Source organism: Pinus tabuliformis, chromosome 1_1 (assembly GCF_031772625.1).
Source record: "Pinus tabuliformis cultivar Carrire ecotype Pingquan chromosome 1_1, CPIR1, whole genome shotgun sequence".
Lineage (NCBI taxonomy): Eukaryota > Viridiplantae > Streptophyta > Pinopsida > Pinales > Pinaceae > Pinus > Pinus tabuliformis.
In genome coordinates this window covers 784,193,009-784,203,170 of record NC_142297.1, presented here as the reverse complement: position 1 = coordinate 784,203,170, position 10,162 = coordinate 784,193,009, and the positions used below count along the sequence as shown (strand labels likewise).

General features: G+C 36.0%; 1 protein-coding gene across 3 annotated transcripts; it reads left to right on the top strand.

Moving 5' to 3' along the window:
* Window positions 1–1,337: 1,337 nt before the first annotated feature.
* On the top strand, window positions 1,338–9,916 carry LOC149216330 (peroxisomal fatty acid beta-oxidation multifunctional protein-like). 3 transcript variants are annotated; one of them, XM_089391178.1, is made up of 6 exons: window positions 1,338–1,509; window positions 8,120–8,182; window positions 8,410–8,472; window positions 8,579–8,635; window positions 9,223–9,290; window positions 9,395–9,916. In XM_089391178.1, exons 4-6 carry the CDS (start codon window positions 8,617–8,619, stop codon window positions 9,545–9,547), a joined length of 240 nt encoding a protein of 79 aa, XP_089247304.1. In that variant the 5' UTR covers window positions 1,338–1,509; window positions 8,120–8,182; window positions 8,410–8,472; window positions 8,579–8,616; the 3' UTR covers window positions 9,548–9,916. The 3 variants fall into 2 exon arrangements, with proteins under 3 accessions (XP_089247304.1, XP_089247306.1, XP_089247305.1); XM_089391179.1 differs by having other exon boundaries at window positions 8,111–8,182.
* Window positions 9,917–10,162: the final 246 nt, after the last annotated feature.

Genomic DNA, 10,162 nt, shown 5'->3' with positions numbered 1-10,162 from the left:
AGCATTCACATCACCACCCTATCCTCATATGATGAACTCGATCGCAGTTTGGCCCCCTCGCCCCTCGCCTCCTCTTGTTCCTTGTACGATCTGCAATAGAAACTCTTGGCATGGCTGCAACAACCTGCAAAGTTACCACCAAATTCTGATTTAAAAAAATTGTATTAGAAAACAAGGAAATTCACTGGCCTTTGCAATCAATGAGCAACAACAATCAATGCTTTATCTATATATTGTAACTAAATACATCTTAGATCTGAAAATCATTATTGGAAGGGTTTAAACTTCTTTATTTGATTCTTAGATGACTTTTATGAGTTGTCAGGAAGAGCTATTCCTTTTTAATTTTGTAACAGGTTTGACATAACACAATTTCTTCAATTTTTATGTGTCCTCGAATGATTGTTCTTTGCATTCATTTTATTCCTAGTTGGTAACAATATGGGTTATCGGGAAGAGCTATTCCTTTTTCTTTTTGTAATAGATTTGACATAACACAGTTTCTTCAACCCAACTAGCTTTCTGTGTCCTCAAATCATTGTTCTTGTCATTCATTTTGTTCCTAGTTGGTAAAAATATGAGTTATCAGGAAGAGATATTCCTTTTTATTTTTTGTAACAGCTTTGACATAACACAATTTCTTCAACCCAACTAACTTTTTATGTCCTCAAATCATTGTTTTTCACACTCATTTTGTTATTGCCATTCATTTTATTGCTAGTAAGGGTTAGCATGTTTTTTATGTAAGATTTCTTAGTTGTAGTCTCTTTATGTAATTATTCCCTTTCAAATTCTAAAATTCTAAGGTGGAGGCGTTCGTTTACTGGTGTTTCTCCCCTTTGTAGTTATTTCCTTTCAAATTATTAGTTCCAGTTCTTTTTGTTCTTGCAAGTCAAAACCTAAGCCAAATACAAGTAAGAGGTTTCTTTCCTTCTTGTTCTTGTTCCTACTCCATCTTAATTAGGCCGATAGGCCTTCCTTTGAAACAGACTTTCGTCGTCCTTTTCGTTCTCAGGTTGACACCTGGCGTCGATATTCGGCGAGCATCTGTCGTGATTTCTGTTTATTCTCAGCTTATTCTCAGCGCCGAGAACTTCCTGCTTTTCCTGCTTTCCGTCCGTTTGATAGCATGTGTCCTGATTTCTGTTTATTCATAGCGTCGAGAACTTCCTGTTTGGTAGCATTATTGCTCAACACTCTCGAAAACCCAGTTATGCGGTGCACACATTCGTGGCTTGAAACCCTTGTTCTGCGATGCACGATCAACATATTTGTGCTTTGGAAACCCTGTTCTGCGGTTTCCGTGCTTCCATGACCTTAGAACTTCCTGTTTTTCCTGCTTTCCGTCCGTTTGGTAGCATCTGTCCTGATTTCTGTTTATTCACAGCGCCGAGAATTATGAGGTTAAGGTGAAGGCAGAGATCGGTGTTATGGCAGCGGAGCGGGCGTCGTTTGACACCGTGAAGCCGATTTCGCACGGATTGGAAGGCAAAGGCGGTTGTCACTCAAGTATGAAATTGCATCAGCCATTTGCAACTTTTGTTTATTTTTTCACTAATTGCAGTCCCGGGAGTAATGAGTATTTCAATGAATTGTAGTATGTCAGGTGTCTAAAATACAATGCGGGTTTGTAAATGAAAGTTGGTACAGGGAAACGTCGAAAAAACACTTTTCTATGCAAATGCAATTTTAGCCAATCTCGAGACATCAAAATTTGGAAGGATAAATATTCAAAACAACTCCTATGTGGTTATTCCAGTCCTTAATTTCATGTTCGATGACATGATCTCTTTCTTTAATAGAAAGAAAGAGAAGGCTCCGATTTAATTATTATGTTTTTGCTGGCTCCACTGTGGTCTAGCGGCAAGTTGGGGCGCTTGTTGTAACGATCACCCAGATTTAAATCTCCGCAGTCAGGTTTCCGTACGGAAGCCGCATCCAAGACCAGGTTCACTCAGGTTCAAATCTTGCCAAGTGGGCTTCTATAGAAAGACTGTATCCATGAAAAGGTGAAAATCCTGATGACCTTATTGACTCACGGATGCTGCAATGTAAACTGTAAAGTGTCTCTGTTTGTAGGTGCTATTGCCCAGATTTTTGTGCTAAGAAAAAAAGTCTCGCGTTTTTACTTATCCTCTAGGAAGTTAGGTTATGGTCCGGATGACCCATGTTTCGTGTTATCCACAAGAAAAAGAATAGGTGGCAGATCTACCAGCCCAGGTTAGTAGTTTGTTTACCTATTGTGCTCTTCTAGGTTGTTTTAGGACTTGTAAAGATGAACAAGGGCAATTACAAGCAAGTCATTAATAACTCTGAAACCACAAGTAAATTACAGGGCTCTGGAATTGTTAAAAGGTTCTCTAAGGAATTAGAACAACCATTGTACCTATTTATCTTTTTGTAAGTCTATAATGCCTATATTTATTTCGTAAAGGGGACATCCTTGGACACAGAGTCCAAAGTCCACAAATCACATAGGGTTTTTGCATTTGGTCAGACAGATATTGCAAGACGTCAGTCCTATGCATCAAAAAATAATCTCAACATGCTTGTAATGACACAAAACCTCAGAATAGCAAGAATAGAACTATTCAGCTCTTGCAAGCAGGCACTTGGTTCACTTGTAAGTTGTGAGGTCAACAAAGTTTTAAGCCATACATCAGGGTTCTATCCCTGCTGTTGTATGTGCCAAATGAATAGCACATCGAAAAGTGATGAGGCAGGCAGCAAATCCCGGGCCATTTTAGCAGAATAGATAAGTACCGACAAGTTCGTGTTATGTAGTGCATCCCTAGACCTCAGGGTGTGTTTCTCGAAGTTTCTTCTAAAAAGAAATAGAAATATTCAGCTCTTTCAACAAGAAGACTCAGTAAGTGTCTATTGGATGAAATCATACTCTGCTCTCGGTCAGTGTGTTGCTTGCGGAACATTGAGTGGTTTAGAACGATATCATTCATTGCGAGTTACGATAAAAGGTAAATATTAAATTTCAGTCAGTTATTCTCAAAATTGGATACATAATTGCAGTTGAGAAATCCTATAACAGTTATTAGACAGAGGATGGGGACAAAGACAGAATAAAGACCAAAAATAGAAATAGAAAACAGAACTGTCCAAAAACCAGCGTTGAGCAACCAAGGCGGTGCAATCTTGCTACAAAAGGATACCTAATGATACCCGACAAAAGAATTGCTCAAATTTCGAAACGAAGGCAATGCTTTCTATATCAAGGGTATATAAGATAAAAACCCTACACTTTTCAGTAGAGTTGAAAAATACGGTTGCGAATCAGAGTTATTTTAAACTAAAATTTTGCAACGCTAATGTTATTCTAAAATCAAAAAGCATTCTATTCACATATACAAAAATTCGCGCAATATGAAAAACAGAACATTGATTAAAATAAACTTTAAAGTCATCCACTGTCTTGGCGTGATCCGGAAAGGACACAGGAGACACTAATTATTGATGTTGACTCACCATAACAAACAAATCAGTTGGAAATATAATCAAGACAAGATACTGCCTAGGTGGAAGAAGAAAAAGAATCAGTTAAAGAGATTAAGGATGTTCAAAAAGCTGCAGACAGTATCAATAAAGAAATTTATCTTACTTCAACACCAACAGTGCCAGAAAACTATCAAATAGATTGGAAGTCTTTCCAAACTCCAGAGTATTCTCTGAAGATTTATCTCCAAATGTTTTAGTAACACCTTTTTCAACTAGTATTCCACTAATAGTATATATTTTCAAACCATTATTTGAAGTTGACACAGTGTCATCTCTCACTAATTATTAAAATTCTCAAACCAAATTGGTTGTGAAAAGGACCAGGAAAAAGTTCAGTTGGTAGGCTATTGGCGATCCGAAGGAAAAAGTTCAAGAATCCACTCAAGCTCTTGGTTCCTATTTTTATTACCAACAAAATGTAGTGAGTGGACTTTCTATTGATTATGATCAGAAAGTTCGGAGAATCAAAGAACTGGAAGTTGAATTGGAGAAAAGTAGAATATTTAATGAAGAATAGTGGCAAACACATTATGCCACTCTCAGAGAAGGTTTTTCAATATCTCAGCAATAGTTAGTGGAGGATTTCAATACAGAAAGGTTAAATTGTTAAAATGAATCATAGAATAAATTGGCAGAAATGGAGAGTAAATATGCTCAACAAGTTGCAAATATAAGAAACGATAATGAGGATTAGATCAGAATTTTAAATGGAGAAGATGAAAGTAAAATAGAGATAATCTCTTCTGCATTAAAACAACAGGTTGAAACTCTTCAGTTGCATGTAAGAAAAAATCAGGAAGTTGGTTAAAGTATGATTATGTTCAAACAACAGGCCTTGCAGGTTAATTAATTACTACAAAAGAATCAGATTAAGTTTTATATGCAGCTAGACAAAATATATAGATATTATCAATATATTGTTCATCTAAGTGACATGATTGAGTCTCTAATGGTACAAGACAAGAATATCAAGCAAAGATTCATCTTAATCCTGGATTGGGAAAAACAGTTAAACCCAGAAAATATTGAAAAGGTTCCGAAGAAAAATGTAAAACTTATGTTTGCCTCATTAGGCCAAAGAAAATATGATTTTACAGAAATTCAAGAATGGATTAAAAGTATCATCCAACTTTGCAATGAGATTTTGGATTATGACTATGATATTGTTGAGGAATTTAATTTACCAAATCCAAAAACTTTAAGGGAAGCAGTATCAAGGATCATCAATCAGCGTGAGATTGAAGAAAAGGGAGCATAAAATGACAAAATAATCAAAGAAATTAAAGTATGGAATCAACAAGACTTTGAGATACCTTTCCGGATTCTGCATATTTTGGTTTATATTTAAGACCTGTCATTTTGATTTGATCAGTACCTTTCAGGTTCTAACATCTTTTACTAACACATAATCTTCTATACAGTTTCTTTGTGTTAAACTTGCTCTTTTTTTGCACAAAAACAGTTGAAAATTATATTCTAAAAAACTGTGGCTAAACCATAAGCGTAGGTTTACAAGAAATATATAGTTTTAGGCAGACATACCCTAGAGTGCACAGACAAGTATAAATTATCCAAAAAATATTGTGGAGGCCTATCCATGTCATTCTACTCTGAATTCTGCATATGTGCTACTTAAGAAACTGACATACTAACAATACTATTAGACAAAACATGGTATGAGCACACATTTTTAGAGAAAAATTTGATTATGCACACCTAAGGATAGGTAGGAGGCGAGGTCATTCAAAGCCCTTCCTTGCAGTGCATGAAATTACATGGGTTGGTAAGGCTAAAATTATATCGAAATTGCCCACATTCTTTCCCCTTGCACATCATACTCCATTTCCCTCTTTGTAACTTTGTACGAAAGGAAAATGGGAATTGAATTACTCCTCTTTCTGCAGATTGTTGTATTTAGATGGGTTGGTCAGGCTGCAAATAAATAGAAACTGCCCATGATAGTCTGCAATCTGGCCACAGTTGTGTGACTGATGGAATCTGATTAGTGTTATGGTCTGGATGCTGTTTTCAGGGTCCTGTTTCTGAACAGAGGGAGGACCCAGATAGCTGTTATTACAAACATGAGCTTGGCCCCAGATAGTTCTTCTAGATGCCTGGACTGAAGGAATGTGTGAACTTTCAGATTCAATAGCTATACATAGTGTTTGAATAGCGTGTTCGTTATATGCAATGGCTGTTATTCAACATATGTTTAATGAAAGTGATTCCCTATAATGTGCAAAAATGCACAAGCACAGTGAGTACACCCGAATATAGCATATTAAAAAAAAAAAATTGTGCATTGTTCAGAAAATAGTTAATATATCATGAATTATGCACAAGATTCACAAAAGAAGCACACTGCTTCCAAGTGATGGGTCTCACACTCCCTGCCCTAAGTGTGGGCACTTTATGTCGATGCCTCCAAGGCCTACTAATTTGAACCATTTATAAAAAATTATTACAAAGCCATAAGGAGTCCGGTCAGCCTTTAAAAAGGGTTTGCAAAGGGTAAATTAAGTGAGCGAAATACATGGCAATTTCCTTGATTGAACCACATCTCTTAATGGGTAGGATCAGTATTAGGAATGGCTGGCAAATGTTCCTATTTCATTGATGTTTGGATGGTATTGTAAGACTATAAGGATCTTTGAGTCGCTTGAGGTACTTCCGAATTTGCACAATATGTACCTTGTCATTAATTTATATTCTAAAAAACTGTGGCTAAACCATAAGCGTAGGTTTACAAGAAATATATAGTTTTAGGCAGACATACCCTAGAGTGCACAGACAAGTATAAATTATCCAAAAAATATTGTGGAGCAACCAAGCTACTTACGGAGGTGGCTTAGTGATCAGGCCTGGGCCAACGTAACACCTACGAGAGCATCTGAACCAACCGAGGGATTGGCCTTTTAGACGATTTCTTAGGTCTACGCAGGTTCCGAATATCAAGAGTTAATTCGAACTCTGGAAAAACTTGTAAATTGATTTGGGAATGTAAAAAATACACTAAATTCACTTTTTCTGGGCAGGGGTAAACACAACACTTTTTTATGGTCTGTTGGGAGCAATAAATCCCAACTTCATCCCATAAAGCCTCTATTAATGCGGGTGCTGTAAATCTTCGCCGATTCATACACGAGTGGGGCTCTATTCCAGCTGCGGTTTGAACCTGGGTTGTTATTGTGGTGACTTCCCTGTCTCGACCTCTAGACCATAGCTCAACAAAGGAAAAAATACCTTCGGGGGAGAAAATGTGTTTTTGATTAATACAAGTATTTATGACAGCTATAAAACGGGAATATTAAAGACAACTCATTTTAGATTTTATATACATACACATACTTGAAATGCTATGGATTCTCGATAGGTGACACAGGTTTGTTGGTTGGCTGCTATCAAATTAGGTTAGAAAAACAAACACAACGAGTGTCTTTTTGGGTTCTCTCTATCTTTTAGATAGAGATGGCAAAGTCTGAAACATCACTTGAAAGTCTGAACTTATTGAATCAGTTTGACTCGCCTGTGACCTTGACTTTGAATATATAACTCGGGGTCAAAGTTAGATTTGGTTTCCTCAAAGAAGAGAGTTGAACTTGGAAATTTGATTCAGACGAATTAGAATAGTCTGGCGACATTCTTTAAATTTCTCATGCTTCTTTGTTTTTCTGAAGAAGCTGCTTTGTGGCCAAACTAGCATTACATTGTAGAAGTTGTACTGAATTCTCACTTTTTTTGGCAAATTTTGGATAGAGTGGGCAAAGCTTAAAGTAATCGAGGAGTCTACTCTTGTCAGAGTCATCTTCATTTTTATGGATGCTTGCTTGATCTAATCCTGAGATTGAGCTGCAAGTTAATGCAAACTATCAGCTTTTAAAGAATCTTTAGAAGGAGGTGTTAAAAAAAATATGGGACTCTGAAGTCTTGCTAATGAGAAAAGAGAGTACAAACATAAAATCAGGTCAGCCTGATGACACCTTCGCAATCAGAGATGTGATTTTGAGATTAAAGATTATGAGCATAGTTAGACAAATGAGAACTATCTTGGACATTCTTTGTTGTGAAAATGAGTAATGAAATATGTTGATAAGCCTATGGAAAGAAAGGATATTCAAGTCTTGCAATAAAAGCATAGTTGATTACGAGAAATACATAATGTGGAATGCATAGCGTAAAAGTTAGAGCGATATCTAGAACAAATACATATTACTAATTGGTTGAACCCTTAATTGTGATAATTAATTTCAAGAAAGAGCTCTTTCCATTAGGGAATCTCATAATGTAGATTCTAGATTGTAGATCAGCATTATCAAGATCATCATAACATAGAACCATTCATCGTTGTAATAAATTTCAAGAACAAACTTTCGGTGAACTTTGCACATATCAATTCCAAATCATAGGTCAACCTTACCAAATTCATCATATTACTGTCCAGTAAGTAATTGACTACGCCATAATTTTATGTTCATTGAAAGAGAAGGCTTAATGACATATGCATTTGTGTGTTGATATCTTGGTGTAAGTAATGGATTAGCATATGTGTTATCATTTAACTTAATATCTGTAGTAACCGTTCAATTGGTTTTATTTACAGTTCTTGCAGGCTTGAAAGAAAAATATGACAAAGCAATGAGGAGAAATGATGTGAAGGCCATTGTTGTCACTGGTATGCATGTTTTGAAGTTGTCGGTTGCAATCTAATTTTGAAGGATTGTTTGATTATAATAGTGATAGTGATATGAATGCAGTTTGCAGAAGGGATGGAAACTGTACTAAATGTTCAATGGTGTTATAAATCTTTATATATATTCATATATATAGAGAGAGATGTAAATGCTTATGTTCAAAAATCGAGATGATTTCATGTCTATGTCTCTGTTTTGGCATTGTTAGGTAATGGAGGCAAATTCTCAAGTGGTTTTGACATCAACGTTCTCTAGGAAGTACAACAGACTGGTATGCCAAACTAAGTTTTCATGCAAAATTCAAATTATGTTGCAGATTGTTTCAAAGGTTTCCATGTTTGCTCATATTCAATTCTCTGTAACTGTGTATCTAGCAGGGAACTTGTCACATTTGGGTAGAGTTTCTGTTGATCTTATGATCAATACTATTGAAGGTAGGCGTTTGTTATATATGTCGTTTTTTTTTTGTTTTCACTAAAGTTGCAAGTTGTCGGTGATATGTATGGCTGAAGTGGGGGTACTGTATCTCGGGAATGTTAGCAATTATCAAATCCACAAATAATGTATAAGATAGAGGAATGTTGCTTTTACTTTGACTTGTCATTTCAAAAAACATTACCAATTCTTGTAAAAGACATTTTGCTAGATCGTTATTTTCCATATGTAATTTGAATACTATAAAGCGAAAAATTATCATACCTTTGACATTTTGAGCTTTTCTAGGAATGTGCCAAAATATGGATACCTAGGCTTATTGTAGAGTATAGTTGGATTTGATGGTACAGTTAAAAGTAGCATTCTTATAGCATAGGTAGGAACTCATTAATGTATTGGTAAAAGATTCTACATGTTTTGCTGTATTGTAATACGTAGCTGGATATATTGATATTGTTAACATAAAAAAATTAAGATTTTGATGGATGTTTAGGCACCCCTGAAAGTTTGGAAAAGGATTCTATGTGTTTTTAGGATGGAACCTTTTTCTGGCTCTGACCTTTTTGGCCTTTTGGTGTTGTTATAGAGGCTAAGAAACCTTCCGTAGCTGCTATTCAAGGGCTTGCACTTGGTGGTGGATTAGAATTAGCAATGGTATGTGGCAATGATTGTCCATCTCTTGTAATTTTATGTTTTGGAAGGGGAATTTTGGGAACTTACATGTTTTGAGTTATCATGGATGTATTTAATTTACGCAGTCTTGTCATGCTCATATTTCAACCCCAAAAGCGCAACTTGGGTTTCCAGAACTTCAATTTGCGATTATTCCAGGATTTGGAGGTAAGATTTCTCAATGTACATTTATCTGTCTCAGCAGGGCTGACTTCATACTATGGTATAGCCAATTTTAATCTTACTATGAATTATCTGGAAAATAGGTAATGATTTGTTTCCAGCGCTGAAGACTCTTAAATGAAGAAGGCGGCATGCATGCTTTTATATTTTATATTTTATTGCGAAGTTATTTGTGGCTTCTTGAGGGTTGATTTTCCCATGCTTTAAACCTGTCAGATCATTGGACTGTCATAGCTCCTGGCGTGCACGTTATTGTTGTATCTATGAATGGGTTTTTCTGCTTCTTGGCTTCGATCATGACTATATGGGGTGGCCTTCTGCACTGATTTCCATCTGCATTCATCATCATGAGCTAGAGAGTCTATGATGTGTTTTGTCTTATAAGTTGGCATGTGTTCTGTTTGATCATTCTTTTGTGTCTTCGATCATGGTTTCAATATTCTGGATATAGTCTTAGGCTTGAACCAACATCTCTGCTAGAAAAATTCAACAATTCCAATTTAATAATCCTATCGGCCTCTCTTTGTACCTTTTGGGACAATTGCTAGTTATTATAACTAAACTATCAAAACTATTACAGTTTGGGTTTTTGACACTTAATGGTGCTCTATATGCCTTCAATGTTGCCCCCACTGTGGTGTAATTCAACCTCAAATAATATTTGGTTTGGT